Source organism: Artemia franciscana, chromosome 7 (genome assembly GCF_032884065.1).
Source record: "Artemia franciscana chromosome 7, ASM3288406v1, whole genome shotgun sequence".
In the NCBI taxonomy this organism is placed as follows: domain Eukaryota; kingdom Metazoa; phylum Arthropoda; class Branchiopoda; order Anostraca; family Artemiidae; genus Artemia; species Artemia franciscana.
The window spans coordinates 16,227,367-16,245,833 of NC_088869.1; the positions used below are offsets into that span (position 1 = coordinate 16,227,367).

At 34.1% G+C, this 18,467-nt stretch overlaps 1 protein-coding gene across 2 annotated transcripts in view; it reads right to left on the bottom strand.

Annotated features, from left to right (window-relative positions):
* The window catches only part of LOC136028904 (E3 ubiquitin-protein ligase TRIP12-like), a 131,842-nt gene that overhangs the window by 1,973 nt on the left and 111,402 nt on the right, over positions 1 to 18,467 (bottom strand). For both annotated transcript variants that reach the window (XM_065706862.1, XM_065706863.1), the window contains exons 26-29: positions 13,191 to 13,321; positions 11,783 to 11,951; positions 5,826 to 5,999; positions 968 to 1,118 (exon numbers count right to left, since the gene is read on the bottom strand). In XM_065706862.1, coding sequence (XP_065562934.1) covers positions 968 to 1,118; positions 5,826 to 5,999; positions 11,783 to 11,951; positions 13,191 to 13,321 — 625 coding nt within the window. The remainder of the gene's footprint in view (positions 1 to 967; positions 1,119 to 5,825; positions 6,000 to 11,782; positions 11,952 to 13,190; positions 13,322 to 18,467) is intronic.

Below are 18,467 nucleotides of genomic sequence, written 5' to 3' on the forward strand. Positions count from 1 at the left end.
ATATATATATATATATATATATATATATATATATATATATATATATATATATATATATATATATATATATATATATATATATATATATATATATATATATATATATATATATATATATATATATATATATATATATATATATATATATATATATATATATATATATATATATATATATATATATATATATATATATATATATATATATATATATATATATATATATATATATATATATATATATATATATATATATATATATATATATATATATATTAAGAGATTATGTGCGAGCTCAATGCACAGCAATATATTGCTGTACAAAATCATGAAATACAGTATTTTTTTTTAATGCTATAGGAGATGATGCTTATTTTCAAAGAAATAACACGAACCGGCCATGACAAACAAAATATATGTACACAAACTGAAAAAGAAAACAAAAAGTACAACCGTTCTATAAGTTTGACTCGATGCGCCATATCCACATAGTTTAATCTAAAACAATTTTTTATAATAATAAAATTTTATTTTCCAAAACCTCGAAAAACCATCCCTCATCACCTCTTTCGATGCCATACATTCCTTTTCTGGAACCTCCTACAATGAACAAAAACAGAAATAAACCTTCATCAATCTCTCCCCTCATTTTACAAATTTATGGCCATTTTTAACCAATAACCTCCTTTGTAATTTTTTTATTAAAAAAAAGAAGAGGACGAAGTTAGAAAAACTATGGCAAAAAACGAAAACACGACCTTAACAATTTGGGGAGACAGGGAGGGGGGAGGAGGAGGGGTACTAATCAAGATTTTGCCCCGAGCTGAAGAGAGGCCAGAACCACAACTGATTTTTACGTTATTCACAAGGTTGCAGCTACAGCCACAAATCATGGTTCAAAATAGTAAAAATTTGAGATAGGGTAGAAAGTAAAAATTAAAGGGAAGAGAAAAGGAAAAAAAGTTACCTCCGATGGGAAGCCTAGGTGTACCGGTTACAAACTGTAAAAACTTCCGCTTCTCAGCTCTCGTAAACTCAGACATAACCTCAGCTAGATCCTTAACTACCCTTGAGTCACTCGTATAGCCATGACAGGGCTTCCAACATTCCAAAAGAGTCTGTATAAAGAAATAAAATGATTTCAGCCAATAAATAAAATGAGCCATTAAAAGATGGTATAATGTTCACCAAAACTGACATAGGCCCCTTCCCCTAAAAAGCATCCTAAATAAATTGCCATTTTTGAACATCAACATCCGAAAATTAATTCTAAATATTGCCATTCAAGGAACAGCAGAACGCCAGTCAGGATATAGTTGTGAGGGGGTTTAAAACAGACTGCAGATCAAATAGGAGGACGAGGGAGCTTGATAATTGACATGAATGCATTTAGAAAAGTTTTATAGTGTTACCGCACAATTTTTCATCGACGTTTAAGAAGTATCAAAGTTCTAAAATTGATTTTAATTATTGATATCTAACGCACAGGGGACGGTCAGTCAGAATCTAGTTATGACAAGGATGGAAACAAGTTTAAAAGCAAGGGGAGAGAGGGTTGGATATTTAAAAATGAATGCATTTTGAATTCAAATATTCGAGTAGGTCTTCAGACCAGTCTAGAGGGATTGGGTTTCAATGCACATCTATTAAAAGCCTAAGGTGCAATCCTTGTTATAAATACACATTGAGGGAATTATTTTTTTTTTGGTACAATAGAATAAAGTATCATTCCTATTTAGCAAGCTAGATACAAATCCGTATTTCGTTACAGATTTACAAATTTTGGGCCAAAGTCCAAGCTAATATTCTAATTGCCTAGTAACCAGGAACAGTTGAATAGGAAATTAGAGAGTTTAAAATTGGACAATGTAGAAGACGGAATGGAATAATTTTAGAAAAATAATCTGTGAAGTTGCTGATGGTGTCTTAAGGAAGAAATTGAGAAATCCAGCTAGAAATATTAGTAAAAATGAATTCTGTTTAATAGAGAGGAAGAGGGGCTTGTACAAGAATTATCTGAGTGATATATCATATGAAAATAAGGAAATGTAAAGAAAGTGGAGAGAGCATTAAAATATGAACTAAGGATATGTGAACTGGAGGCCATGGAGAAAAAAACCAAAAATCTGGAAGACGCAGCTAGACGGCATTATAGTAAAATATTGCAATGGTATATTAATAAATTGAGAGGGAGTAGTCAATATGGACTTGTTCAGGTTAAAGACAAGAATGAGGCCACAATTAGTAACAAAGAGAGAGTTAAAAAGAGATTGGCAGAACATTTTGAGAGTGTGCTAAACCATGATAGAATTACAGGAAAATATATTCAGGAAAAGGAAAAAGTTTGTGCCACACTGGAAATGAAGCAAGATATATTTTGTGAGGAAGAATTAGTGACTGTACTTTAAAAGGAATAAAAAGTGATTTTTTAAAATTTGTTGGTTATGGGGTTAAAAATAAATAACTAAAATTCTGAATATGATTTTTGAAAATGGTACCTAGTGATTTCAGGACAACCCTACTTAAACCGAGCATTAAAAAAGGTGGTGAGAGTGAGTGTGGTAATTATAGCGGTATTAGACTGGTTTCAGTAGGCAGCAAATTACTTAGTATGATGATACTTTTTAGACTTGAGATGCTGTAGACCAAGTTTAAAGGAAGAACAGTGCGGTTTTAGGAAGGGTAGAGGATGTGTCGACAAAATTTTTACTTTTAGATTAAAAATTGAGAAGGGACTAACCCCTCAAACACCTTTAGCCCTTAGTTTTATAGATTATGAGCAAGCGTTTGACCTGCAGGTAGAAGAGCTTTAGCAAAGTCATTATCCTTGTATTGCATACTAGACAAATAGATTTATGTGATTAGTGCCAAGTGCGAGAATAATACCGCTGCGGTTAAGATAGGAAATGATATTAGTAGCTATATTCAGCCATGTCCAGAGGGGGGGAGGAGGAGTTTGACCCCCCCCCCCTGAATGTTTTTCCATCTCGCAAAAAGGTTACAAAAAGGAATATAAACAAATTTTTCATGCGTTTTTTGAAGTTTTTTTTGTACAACCCACCCAAAAAACATTTTAGTAACCCCCCAAAAAAAATCTTTAATACGGTCCTAGTAGCTGGTTCTGAATTAAACCAGGAATTAATCAGGTTTGCTTTCTATTCCCGTTGATATGGATCATGTTGATGGAGTTTGTCCAAAGCAGCACAACAAAGGCAATGGGACAACACGGAAACAAATGAGGAAGTAAAACTTCCCTGGATTTGGATTATACTGGTGATTTAAGCATCCTAGATGAAAGTGTTAGCAAAATGAATGAACTTTTAAACGTTTTGCAAGTTCGGGGTGCAAGAATGAGAAAGATAAGTCTGCAAGCCAAAATTACAATATCGGAAGCTACAGTGATGACAGTGGTCAAATATGATTCTGAGGCATGATTTGCAGTATTCTTTGTCCTAACACTCTGTGTTAACACTCTGTCCAAAAAACGGAGGAAGATTCGCTAAATGTTATTCCAGAGAAATTGCCTTTTTTTGGTACACAAATGACTAACCGTATCTCAAACAGTAGGCTGTACGAAAAGTGTGTTTCAATCCCACTTTCTAGAGCCATAATGAGAGAAAGAGCGAGATGACTAAGGCAAGTTCTGTAGATGAAGAATGAAAGACTGCCAAGATTGTCCTCATTAGCCAACTATTTATGGCTAAATGAAAAGCATTTCGTCATCGGTTTGGGCGGGAGGATGTAGCAAGAAAAGAATTAAGGGAAACGCAAACTTCCTGGGACGGTGTAAAGAAGAAGGCTTTGAATAGATTGGAATGGGGGAGGAGTATGGGTAGCTGTACTGGCCTCAGACGGCTTGGTGCTGCGGTGACTTTTTGTAGTATTAGTAGTAATAGTAATATGATTCCCTATTTTTTTTGCAATGTACCAAGTCAGAAAAGAAAGGCAAAGGATTAAAATTTACTAAAACCTTTAATAGCTTGAAAAGATATGGATAAAAACAAGAAGATAGCTAATCAAGTGTTACAGGAGGGGTAACTTCCAAAATTCAAACAGAAAATCCATAGTATATAAGAAATTAAAGAACATAGAAAGTATAAAAAAAATGTGAATGACGAATAGATTTATGAAAATGAAGCAATTAAGGTATATAGATTCCAGGTAGCACCTGGATAGATCTCTGTTTGGTCCGAGATTTGACCCAATCTACCACAGGGCATATGGGAAAGGAGACATAAGATATCTAAGGATGCACCACAAATACCCCAAGAGGAACTATCAATAATAGGGAAAACATGGCATTTAATTAGTTTTGTAAAGTATGCTAGAAGGTCTTAATACATACCAAATCCTTTTAAAATTTATTAGTGCTTAAAAGTTCAACTATCATTTTCTTGCATCTAACGATGATGAACTATCATTTTTAATAGTTTATTAAATTAGATAAAAAGATTAGATTTAGATTGTATAGTATTAGTAATTGGATCAGAAATATTACAACAAAAAAATCAGTAATTAAGGTTAAATTTTTAATTAATTTTAGTAAACAGCTTAGTTACTTCTCTAAATATTTTTCCACTAAACTTACTGTGATTTTTTTATGTCGATTTTTTTTTTCCTATGACTTTATGACTCCAAGCAGCCCTCTCCATTCGAAAATACATACATAGTTTTCGGTTATATAACCAGAAGGACTATAAACATCTATTCAAAGGTTGATACTCCAATCATTAAATAGCTTCCCCCTTCCCCCAAATCAAAATCAGAATTATAGGGCTGCACGACATAGATTCTCTTTAAGTGGGCAGGCCTATTACGCTCGTTCACCTGTGAGTCCAGGTGAATTCAGCCCCCCGTTTTGCATACAAGTCCAATGGGCATTGCCAGATGACCCAAAGATCTCGTTTACCCCCCTCCCCCCATTCCAATTCCAGTAGTCTTTCCCAGTAAGAAAAGTTCAGATTATGATTAATCTCAGTTGCCCAATTGCCTGCAAGTCCTGTAGTCATAAATCCTTGAAAACCTTTGTAGTCGAGGTCTCTAAATGCCTTCAAATGTTCTGATAGAACTGATACACTGTTTGAATTACCCTTACTCCATACCTATCTACCTATCACCTATCATTCTATCATCCTAGGATGGATGATAGAATATCTATCAACAAGTGAAAGCACATCATGTTTATGCAATTCTGAAAAAAAAAAAGTATACCAGCTTTTCCTTTCACTCAGACTATCTGTCTTGGCTTTCCTTCCAATTGGCCAACGTTGTCAAATTTTTATCGCAGTCCACCAAGTTGATTTTAATTCAAACTTGCCGTTTGAAAGCACCCTTCCCATTCCAACAGTCAACACAGATACATAGATTTCGATTATATAACCAAAAAGACTAAAAATTTCTTTGAAAATGTTAATCCTTCAATCACAAAATAGCTGCCCCTTCCCCAAAATCGTCGGTATGAGGCCGCAAGAGACAAATTTCCATTTTGTTCAAGCAGCCTTCAATTAAATAGCACCTGGTGAAATATTCTGAGTTCAATAACGCTTCTACACCAATATTAAGAATTAAATATAAATATAAATAAAAAAATAATAATAATCAACACTCAAAATTCGTTATATTAGGTTCAATGAAATTTTTAATGAAATATTTTCAATTTCATACAATTTAAAAAAAATTCTTTGCTTTTCAAGAATTTTTTTTTTTTAGAACGATTTTCTTATCCGTTGACGGTTTTTGCGGGTGAAATACCCCCCCCCCACCAAACACACACACACACTACAGAGGTAGGATCATTTTGAGCGTATTTTTCAAACTTAACTTGCCTTTGGATTCCATGATTCTTCATAATCCTTTTGATCTGAGCCACATAGAAGAAGTTCGAGTTCCTCAATCTCAAATAAACGAAGGGACTTTGATTGGCAAACACTTTCAAAACCTTCTTTGAATGCTTCCATTTGTCTCCGGACACCTTCAATCAAAATCCAATGGGGAATGCTCTTCAAAGAAAAAACGTTTTTACAATATTTCACCAAAAACTTTGAAAATATAAAATGAAAACATAGTAATAATAATAAAAAGATACACGTAGAACCAAATTTAATAGAACCACAAAAAAAGATATATTAACTTAAACTCTTTTACCGGTTTTCTTTCCAGCTACAAAGCATTTACATTTTCCTCTTTTTTAAGGAAGGATAGCCTCCCTCCAGAAACTGTAAAGCCAGTTATATGCTAGTATATAAAAAGGTATATAGAAAACCCGAAAATCTCCAAGAGAAACTTACTAAGAGAAATCCATTTTCTTAAAGATAAGAAAAGCGAGGAAGAAATATGAGAACCGGTATTCGGTAATTTCACTAAATTCCGGTACATTCAAATTTAATCATTTGGATAGCCTATTAGTCTAGTAAAAATGTAGTTAGACCACAAACAAATTGTTGTGCAAATGATTTTCCACTTCCTTACAAAAAGATATGTGATTCCGAATCCGAAGAGTTTCACTGGATCAAAAAGTTGAGCTTTTGCGGTTGGGAGCGAATATAAATGTAAGAACGCCGTAATAAGCAATAATATAAAGAACGCCGTCTTAATGGAAAGAACATCGTCTTAAAAACACTATTCCTAGTTCAGGGATCAGCACATATTCAGAACATTAGACATAGCAAGTCAGGTCTCGAGTTGTGTCGATAAGCCTACGTCTTGACAATTACTTTACAAAGTAGACCACTAAATAAACTAGCAACACGGCCTTACGGCCAACACGTCCTTAAATCCTTCCAAGTTGCCCCAGAAGACCCTTTGAGCATACCATGGAATAATTGTCTCCATCTCTCCTTACTCACGGGTATAAACAATCAAAACTATCAAGATATTCAGTTAAAACACAACTTTTCTATCTCCAACCCTCTATTTTATTTATGGCATACGCCTGGTAATAACAAGAACTGACTTTCAGATAGATGCTAAGTACTTAATTTAAACAAAAAGACTTGTTTGCTTCCACTAGTCTATAATATTGTACGTACATTGTATACCTTCCTTTCTAAGCAGAGCGGAAAACTAAGCAGATGAGCACCCGTTCGGAATATTAACGTTTTATCATACATTAACATCTTGTCAAAAGCATCGAGAGACATTTGTCCCATCAAAATACGTCAATATAATTTAGGCTTTGACATGCATTCATAAAAACAACTTTGAAGTATATAACTTAATATAAATAGGATGTTAAACTTTAAAACTTAAAAGTAGTCTGAAACTTCTATTATCAAACCTCACATCCTCTTATTTGTTTTTTAAGAAGGTTGTTCATAATATTGTGCAATGTGAACACCTTCCCAACGTAGCAGAGTGAGAAGCCAAGCAAATTAACATCCGTTTGGAATATTGATATTTTATCTTCAATAGTCAATATAGTCCAATATACCAATGAATACTACGTCACATTAAATATTTTGAATATTTAATAAGCAGAACAAAAGGAGGCCCTGACTCGCATTCCCAAATATAGCTTTGAAGCATACAAGTTACTGTAAACATGGAAATAAACTTCAAACTTCAAAGCTGTTGGAAACTTCAGTCCTTCAACATCTCAGAATCTTCTTTTTAATTCCAAAATGGATTTGCAACTTCAAAAAATAATGATAGAGAGCACCCATCTGAACGCTGGAGTAAACAGGCATTTTCATTGTTACCATTACCGGTTACAATTACCATAACAAGTTTTAGGAGTAAAAAGGGATTTTCATCATTACCAGTCCGTTACTAGTTACTATTGCCATGACTAGTATTAGGAGTCAACATACATTTTCATCATTACTATATCGTTGTCATTACTATAACAAGTTTTAGGAGTAAAGAGCCATTTTCATCATTACCAGTACGTTACTAGTTACTATTGCCATGACTAGCATTAGGAGTCAACATACATTTTCATCATTACTATATCGTTGTCATTACTATAACAAGTTTTATGAGTAAAGAGCCATTTTCATCATTACCAGTCCGTTACTAGTTACTATTGCCGTGACTAGTATTAGGAGTCAACATACATTTTCATCATTACTATATCGTTGCCATTACTATAACAAGTTTTAGAAGTAAAAAGGCATTTTAATCCTTACCATTACCAGTTGTCATGCCCATATTAAATTTTAAGAGTAAACAGGCATGTTCATCGTTACTATATCGTTATCATTGCCCATTGCCCAAACACGTTTTAGGGCTTATTTTAACAAATAAGCCACTGCGGAGCTGAAGCGACGACTTCAACTCTTAAAACTTGTTATTTATTTTAACGTCAACGAACTAGTGTTGGGCGATATTGGATATCGATCTCGATATTTAAAAAAAATTAAATATCGATATCGAAAACATTTTTATTTCAGCTTTTTCTGATATCTACGGGTGAACGTCCAGAAGAGAATATCCAACATAGAAATTTAATTCACATACGGCCGAGAAGAATAATAATTTTATTCAATCCCCTGACTCATTTATGCTGATACACAACATTCACAGCTGTATCCATGAGTTCACAAAGGCCTTTTCTTAAGCTACGTTTTGTGTGGGTGGACTCTCAAATGTTGCTGAGAAACTCCAAAAGTCTTGGCTACATAAAATATCTTCCAAGCTTATAGGCGTTGCTCAGATGACACTTCTGGTCAGGTCACAATTACCACATACCTTAATTCACGTTTGTAGAAATTGTGTATTAACTATGACGATAATTTCCAAGTTGAGAGTAAAATAGCAAAGCACATGGATTGGGTCTTACTGGAATCTGTATCAACAGATGTAAGTGCCGTCACAGTCCCTGTGATTCAGCCAATACAGAATCAAGCCAGTTTTTGGGGAGAGTACATGACAGAGTTTCAGTAGTAAAAGCAAAGCAAGCTTCATCAGCAGCAGCATCTATCGCGGGTCTCCAGATTTTCAGTAGTGAGTCTTTAGTTCCAAGAAAAACTGATCCACTTAAGTCGTGAAATTCTTGTAATATGGGTCTCAGATATACAAACATTTCATAGAATTATTGTCCATGTCCGCCACCAATGTCCTTTCAGAATTTGGGTTCAAAGCCTGATCAGTTAATAAAGTAATTCGTGGTAACAATCTGTAAGTATGGAACAACTTCTCCCAATAACAACCGAAACTCTAAAACACGGAATCTTGATAACAATAGATACATCAAATAAATTGTATTTTTTTATGCCGATTCCAGATATATAAAATTTATTAAGTTACATGAACCCATCAAAAGCTACGAGCATCAGAAAATTCATATGAAAATTTATATAGAAATTGTTTTTGGACAGAGTGGGAACGCCCCTAAAGATTCGAAGAATCTTAATAAAAATCGCACGATCAGATTCGGCATATCAGAAAATCATACTGCAAGGGTTTCTACCATCTATCTGCATAAATGGAAAATTTTGCAATTTTTGCCTGAAGAAAGATGACGGATGCGTGTTTTTTTTTTTTTTTTTTTTTTTTTTTTGCCAATGTGATTGTATCGAGGCAATGGTCGTATAAGATCCGGAGAGGGCTTCCTCGAACGTAAATTACAGTTCTAGGTGCACATTTCGTGACCAAAACGATCGGAAGGCAAAAGATTTTCCGTACCTCCCAGACTCCTTTCCCCCAAAATCATCCGATCAACATTTTGGGATAGCCATTTTGATCAATACAATTAAAAGGTCAAGTAACCATGTCTATGGGGTTGACACGGCCCTGCAAGTCCCTGGGGAGAGAGTTGTAAGTTGTTAAATTTGTCCAGTGTTTACATATAGTATTTGTTATTGGAAAGTTAACAGACATTTTTTGGGGTGGGTGACTTTTCTGTGGGGGGAATTTTCCACGGAGGGAATTTCCTTGTGGGGTATTTTCTAAAGGGAGGACGGTCTGTGAAGAGGGAAGTTTCCCAGGATGAACTTTCAAATGGAAACTATACACTGGGGAGTTTAAAAGAATTTTTATACAAAATTCACTTTATTTGACCTACTTTTCCTTTGCCAGTTCAATTTTAAATTTGAAGATATGCCGGGAAAATAGCCCAGGTAAAATTTTTAAAGGAGTAACTTTGTCTGGGGGATATTTTCGTAGGGGTGGTAATTTTCCCCAAAGCAAAATTCTACATGGGAAAATTTTACATGGGAGAAAATTTCCCTGAGCCATTGGGTGGGGAGAATTTCCAGAGAAAGTTTTCCAAGGAGGGAGGATTTCTGGCATAATTTGAAAATCCATTAAAAATTAAATGAAAAACAAGTCTTTTTTTAAGACAAAAGTAGGTTAAAAACAATTTTCCAGCGGAATTACCGCGAGAAGTTTTTTTTTTTTACGAGGAATTTTCAGCAAGAATGGAATTGTCTGAGGGACGGAGGATTTACGTGGGAGAAATTTTTCTAGGATCTTCTCAAATTACTTTAAAATGTGGATCTTCCCTCATTACTTGAAAAAAACGATCAGGAATTAAATGAAAAAAAAAAACAACTAATTTTTCTACCTAAAGGGAAGGAGCAACATTAAAAGGAACAAAAATTACTTCGTGTATGAGGGCGGATCCCCCTCCTCAATACATCGCTCTTTAAGCTAATTTTAATTTTTTATCCCAATTATTTAAGAACAACTATTGAAACATAAGTGCCGTTCAATTAGAGTCAGGAGATTTTTAAAATACAAAAAGAAACTTTGGCGTGAAGAACGAGGTACTGAGGAGGGGTTATCTCCACTATTTACAGGAATATTTCTGCTCTTTTAAGCTCCTGGCTTTCAGTTAAAAAGAATTTGAATAGGCAACAATAACCAGGAGTTTATTTTTCTTTATCCCGAGCCCGAGTCATTCCAAATCAGGGGTTTTGAAATGTTTATTCATGTAGTGGAAGTTTATTTATTTTATTGAAAATTTAAGTAATAAGTAATTTAAAATCAAATTCGCAAACTACTCTTTATTTGCAAACTTTGTAATTAGATTTTTGCCACACCCTAAAGTTAGTCTGAGCAAAAAATTGATCAGAAATTTAAAAAACGATATATCGATTATCCGATATAAGCAAAAATATTGAAATATCGTTTAATTAAGATATCGACCAACACTACAACAAACTTTATCGTTGATGAGAAAAATTGAAATTTAAAAAAATGAAATTGAAGAAAATTGCTATAAGTTTCAGAAGCTCAATTATCAAACGATTAAAGTTTAAGTATAATTAATTAGTCAGTTAATGAAAACAATTCCGCTTTAACGATAATATTTGTAACAGTAAAACTGATATTCTTTGACATTTTAAAAGCACAGTTCTAGTTCAAGAAATGTAAAAAATTCAAAGTTCTAGTGCCCTTTCTAAGAAACATGATTAGAAAAATCTGCTTCCATTCGTACCACTTTGGTCTATCTTCGTTAGATGTTACTATATTATTTTGGGATCAACGGTAAGGATATGGAATCTTTTAATAGATAGGGATTCTACATCCAGATATTCCACGTTAAGCTTCGCACGCTAATAAATAAATCTTTCATTAACTTTGTCTATTCGTTAACCAGAGAGACATCCAGCTTCAGTTAATTAATTTATGCCTCTAAGATATGATAAGTTAATATAAAAAAGGAAGCACTAGGCAAAACATATTCTTAAAACTTCGTTAACCACCTGATGAAAGACAGATAACATCATGAATTTTCAGGAACGTACCCTTCAAAGTTTAGGCTTTTAGTTAGCATAAGTAAAAAAAGAAAAAAAATCAAGCACAGCTACTAAAAAAATAAAATAAAAAAACTAACTACCTTTAAATATTCCTCGAGATTTTGCATAACCACAGGGATATTCTGTCCATTTCTTTTCATTTCAATATCCGTTCCAGGAACAGTAAAATCTAAACCCATGTCAGAAATGACTGAGTCGTTGGAGGGAGACAACTCCACATTTAAATCTCTCTCGCTTGATTTCTTCTCTCTAAAAGATGATTTAAAGATAGGGGTAACTTTGAAAAGGTCACAAAAAAGGATATATAGTAGACCTATAAAAACAACATCATCACATTTTTTGTTATTGAGGGATCTGGGAGCTTACCATCGCATAACTTTGAGGAGAAATCCGGATACAAAGCCACTTTTAAGAGAAAGAACAAGATGATATTGGAATATTTTCACCTTGAGAGGTTTTTCATGTAGGATTGTTTTTTTTTAAATACCCAAAACAATATAACATCGTCGTGGTAAACATATCTCAATCTTGGTTCCCCTGAAATAGCCTTAAGCTACAAATTACCTGATATTACGACCAGGATGAACCTGATTAACCCCAGTTGGTTACACAAGTAGATTTATTCTATTCTGCTTAGAAAAAATCAAATATTACTAACAGAAAACGACTCAGCCTCAGGGACTGACATGGTTTCGTCCGATACACATTACAGCTTAATTAATTTTCTGATTATATTTTCAGAATATCTAACGATCTATTCTTAGATGTCAACATGAGCGGAGTCAAGGGAGGAGGCAGGAAGCCAACCTAAAAAGCCCCCTCCCTGAAACAAAGTACTGAAAGTAAAAGTAAAAATAAATTAGACAGAAGATGTAAGTATGTTCCCCCTGTCTCACCAGTTGCCCCTTCTCCTCAGGAAAATTATCTATACCCTTGGTTACGAACAAAATATTTTTCTAATCTGGGAATTTGTTAAAGTAGGAGGTTAAAATAATCATTGCCGTACTTTAGCCTCCCATCTCCGAATCAAATATTGAAAAGGGTTACGACGTTATGACACAAAATAGCCGCAAAAACTTATGCCCAAAACTTTATATATTAGTATATTAACCAAATAAATTTTTAATCTTAGTTGCCCCATAATAATGGGAATTTTAAAAAAATAAAAAATTAAAACAGCAACTGTCAAGTGAGGAAGAATCGCTTAATTAAGAAGAATTGCAGTATCTACGTTCTTTCTGTAAGTAACAAGACATAGTATTATAAATAAAATACAGTATTTGAAAAAAAAATATACATTCACATACAAAATGATATAACAAACGTATCTTTAGACGAGATCATTTAATAAGGTCGAGAAGCAATCACGCTGAAAGATTGCTACTATTTTTGTCACAAGCAACCTACGACTTTCAAGCGAAAAAAAGAAAGAGAAAGAGAGAGAAAGAGAAAGAGAGAGAGAGAGAAAAAAAAAGATTGAACAATAACCTTAAAATTGAAGCCATCGATTGATAAGATGCAGCAAACACCGGGTCAATCAATTTGAGCTCGGAAGAAGACAGCGTGGTCTCTTTACCTAACAACCATGCAAACATCAATGGGTTTAGCGGTAAATCAACCTTGAAAATAAAGATATTTTAATCATAGATCCTTAGAACTAGCAAGATTGCCTGACGTTTACCGGAACAAACCCCATAAATATCAAGCAAACATCTTTGTAGAACAAATAGATAAAACAAAAACACTAAATTAGTTTCTTCATTTAACTTTTGTTGTTGAAGTCTTACAAGGTCCTTCGGCTCTTCAAAATTTATTTCTTGTATTTAGGAATAAAATAGTACCAAAATGTAATTCTTTTGATGTAGAAAGTACAGATAAGTCCAAAATAAGATTATTGTTAACGCTTAAAAATTTACTATTTGGTAATTTAGTTAGCCAAGCGAAAAAGGATTGCCATTAGATGTTCATTCTGGAATGGTAACTAAGAATCTGAATGATCTTAAGTGTAAAATTTATTGCCGAAACAAATTAAGGTAATTTTTAAAAATAACCTAAAACGGTGTCGGATCCAAAAGAAAAGTCTTGAATGACAAGATAATTACTTTTTTACTACTACTACTAACAGCTCAACACAGCACCAAGCCACCTGAGGCCAACATAGCAACGCACGCTCCTCCTCCACCCCAATCTAATAAAAGCCTCCCTCTTTACATCCTCCCAGGAAGTTCCCAATTCCTTTAAATCTTTCTATATAACATCCTCCCACTCCAGACGAGGACGACCTGCTTTCACAATCACTTATTCTGAAAGTAACAGGGGCACAGATTTGGGAGAGGTGGTATTTGAAAAAAAAATAATTACATCAAATACAAGGCACAATGGGAAAACAATACAAATTTTGAGATTTCGAAGGGGAGAAGGAAGTAATATGACCCAAGACACACCGCCGTGCCCCAATGCCTGCAGAAACCTCAGCAGCCTGCATATAGCCCAAGGAAAAGCTTGTAGATGTTACAGCGCTTATAAACATTTAGCTAAACATCAAAATAATCTGTATTAAGGCGGTGATTAAGTGAACTGATGGAACTCGAAAATCCCATGTTAAACTGAAAATTTATATTTAAAAAGTACCCAAGTATTGATTGGCGGATGATGCCGCTTTTAATATCAGGCCATAGCTTCTTAAAGATGCTACAAAATGTTTGAAAGGATTTTGCTCTATTTCCTCTAATTGCTTAGAAATCTTAGAAAATGTCTAGGTCTTTTTCACAAGTGTACTCTATGAAGGATATTGCTTTTGGAACAAAATCGGTACTATCATGAGCAGAAGACAATAACTTGTAAGATGATTGGAACCATTTTTCGATGTATTTTCCTGTTTTCTAACAGTCCCCTAGAATATTTTCAGCTACCTGAAATTTTTACAAGTCGGTTGCCACAAAGAATCGTTTCAGATCGCCGATAATAGCCCCTAGAGACCAAAATGACAAGCTGATATAATCAGCTGCTTGTTAATAGTGTGAAATTTTCATAAATTATTTCAATGCAATGAAGAAACCTAGAAATGAGAAATAGTCAGGAGCCTTCAGTAAAGTTGTGCACACAAAGCCGAAATCATGGGGAAAATTAAATCAAAGAGAGGTATGCAACTGCAAAACTGCGAAAAATTTGGGGATAGGCGAGTGGATAAAGAACCGAAAAGAGGCTAAGGAGGACTGTTGCATGGAAGTTGGAAAGAATGGACTGACATTGTACCAAGTACAATGTCAGCTTGAATGTGCTCAGCTAGATACTTGCTTTTTCATGATTTTTACCGAGAAAGACTTCTACATTGAAAAGATAGACCGCGATCCAGGCTTTTGGACCGAAAAGATTTTTCCCAAGCTGAAAGGATTCTTCATGGATGCTTTGATCCCAGAGTTCCACAGGGGCTTCCAATACGAGAACCGTACTTATAAAATTAATCGTCTAGTACCGGTAACAGGAAAATTCATTTTCCTTACATTCTATCCTTCTTTGTATTTACATAATTAATTGTATTGTCATTTGAAATAAAATACCTTTGTTTATATTGCTTGTCCTCCAACTTTATCAAACAGTTCGTAGTAACGAACTGTAGTAAAGAGCGACCCGGCTCAATAGTAACCGAAACTCTAAAAAATGGAATTTTGATACCAATAGCTGCATCAAAAGAATCGCATTTTAATGCTGATTTTAAATACATAAGCTTCATCGAGTTTAGTCTTACCCATCAAAAGTTACAAGCCTGAGAAAATTTCCTTATTTTAGAAAATAGGGGGAAACAACCCCTAAAAGTTATAGAACCCTACTGTAGAAGTTTCAAGCTCCTATCTGCAAAAATGTCGAATTTTTTATTTTTTTTTTCAGAAGGCAGATCACAGATGCGTGTTGCAAAAGGGCTCATTCTAACGGAAATGAAAAGTTCTAGTGCCCTTTTAAGTCATCAAAAAAATCGGAGGGCACCTAAGCCCCCGTCCCACGCTAATTATTTTTCCAAAGTAACCGGATCAAAATTCTGAGATAGCTATTTGATTCAGCGTAGTCGAAAATCCTTATAACTATGTCTTTTGGGACGACTTACTCCCCCACAGTCCCCGTGAGAGGGGCTACAAGTTACAAACACTGACCAGTGCTTGCATACAGTAATGATTATTGGGAAGTGTACAGACGTTTTCAGGGGCGTTTTCATTTGGTTGGGGGCAGGGGTTGAGAAGAGAGGGATATGCTGGGGGAACTTTTCATGGAGGAAGAAAATTTACATGAAGGGAGCGCAGGATTTTCTAGCATTGTTAAAAAAAAAATGAAAAAATAAATATGACAATGTTTTTTCAACTAAAAGTAAGGAGCAGCATTAAAACTTAAAAGGAACAGAAATTATTACGCATATGAGGGGCTCACCTCCTCCTAATACCTCGCTCTCTGCGCTAAAGTATTTTTAGAATTTCAACTATTTATTCTACGGCTTTTGTGATTCAAGGGTCATTCTTAAGAAATAGGGACAAAATTTAAGCTTTAGCGTAAAGAGCGAGGTACTGACGAGGGGGTGAACCCCCCTCATATATGTAATAAAAATATGAGAATACAGAAGTTCCTTACGTAAGCTAATTTGTAAGTTACGTATGTCTTTAACTAATAAAATTTATTTTTACTGATAATTTTACTAATAAAAAATTCGTAAAAAATTAAAAGTTCTAGTTGCCTTTTTAGGTAACCAAATAATCGGAGGGTAACTAGACCTCCTTCCTCGCTCCTTTTTTTCTCGAAGTCGTTCGATCAAAACTATGAGAAAGCCATTTAGCCAAAAAAAAAATATGCAAATTTCGTTTTAATTATTCATCTGCGGAGAGCATAAATCAAAACATGCATTCATTAAAAAACGTTAAGATATTAAATTAAATAAAAACAAGTGTTTTTTAACTTAAAGTAAGGAGTGACATGAAACGAACAGAAATTACTTCATATATGAAAGGGGCTGCTTCCTCATCAAAGCCCCGCTCTTCACGCTAAAGTCTTGATTCTTTCTCTTAACTCTATTTTTTAAAACAGTAAAAAATTCCAGCGTAAAGAGTGGGGCGTTCACGAGGAAGCAGTCCCTTTCATATACGAAGTAATTTCTGTTCGTTTTAAGTGTTAATGTCACTCCTTACTTTCAGTTATTTTTTTTTTTATTTAATTTGTAAGAAAACTTTGGTTTTCTAAGAATCCTTGAAGAAAGCTTTCAACTAAGTTCGGTGTTTAGTTTCGAATTAATCAACTGAGGTATTTTAAATAGCCTATCCCTAGGAAAGAATAATTTAAATGCACTCTATGCATGCCGTCACAGTTGCATATACATGGGCATTTTGTACTTGAGAATGATAGTGCTCTTTTGCTAATTTTCTCTTCTCCCTTGGTCGGTAACCAAGCTTTGCAAGACGCAGCCAAATATTTTGCTATTTCTCGGCTGAAGCATCTCACCAAAGGAAGCTGTCAATCAAAACCTTTCACAAGACTTGGTAATTGGTGCTATTTGAAGTTTTGACAATCGACGATCTCTAGAGAATTAAAAGACAGAAGGCTAACCTTACTTCAATTTTGAAGCTCGAGGTTTTCAAGTTCACTTAATCACGGCCTTAAACGGCTTAGGTAAAAATTTCGTAGTACATTCCAATCCAAAAAGATACTGTGTGCATATATATATATATATATATATATATATATATATATATATATATATATATATATATATATATATATATATATATATATATATATATATATATGGAGAAATTTTGCCGAGTTAAGAATTAGAAATGTAAGTTCCACTTCGACTTTTCAAAAAAATATAATTTTCAATATGTTTGTTTTTTGGTGGGTGGAGGGGTGATAGGACATGATTTATACACCCAATAGTTTTTGAAGGCGATCTCTAAGCACATGCTTTCAAAATCTTTTTTAGCATTTTCGTCACCTTAGGCAGTTGATGGATGTCCAGAACGAGGTTTGTCTTCAGTTGACTGGGAGAATATCGCTCGTAAATTTGGGTTTTTTCCATAGTGTTTTTTTTTGTAATCTGTTTTTAACCTCACAACAGTTTCAGCAGGATTTTTATTTAGTACAAAATAAAACTTAACAGCTAAATATTATTTGCTTAAAATCGGCATCACAGAATAAGAAACAAGGAAGCAACAGCGCTAAAATAAAACATATTGGAGATGAACACGGCAAGCCAGTTCGACGAAACGGGCGGTACTGAATTTTGCTAAGAGTCGTGCTATACACTCTTAAGGTCACAGATAGGTACTACAGAGGCTTTCGTATTGCAATGCTGTTCCATTTCTTTTTAGGTACCCCCTTGTAATCCTTGCCCGTAGAATGCACTAATTTTTGGAGGAACAGTAGTGAGGAGGGGTGCTGTTAACATATTAAGTGGAACAGTGTTAATATTCCCAAGAATTTCTACTGTCAATGATATAATATTGACATAAATACTTGCCTCAAAATTTTAAAGAGCATTATTCGCTACAAGTGCAAAAAGAAAGAAGCGAAATAGAATATATCTCTGTGTTTACGCTGGTTCAAAAGTATAAAGATTTTTTTTCTAAAGTGAAAACCTAAAGTGAAAGTCTCATCTTAAGGTATATGCCTCCCACAATACAAGGGATTACTGCATTCACTATCAATGAAATTATAAAACAATGATTAATTAGTTTACTTTCTTATTAATTAAATTAATTCCTTTCGTATTCAGCAATTTAGATATTA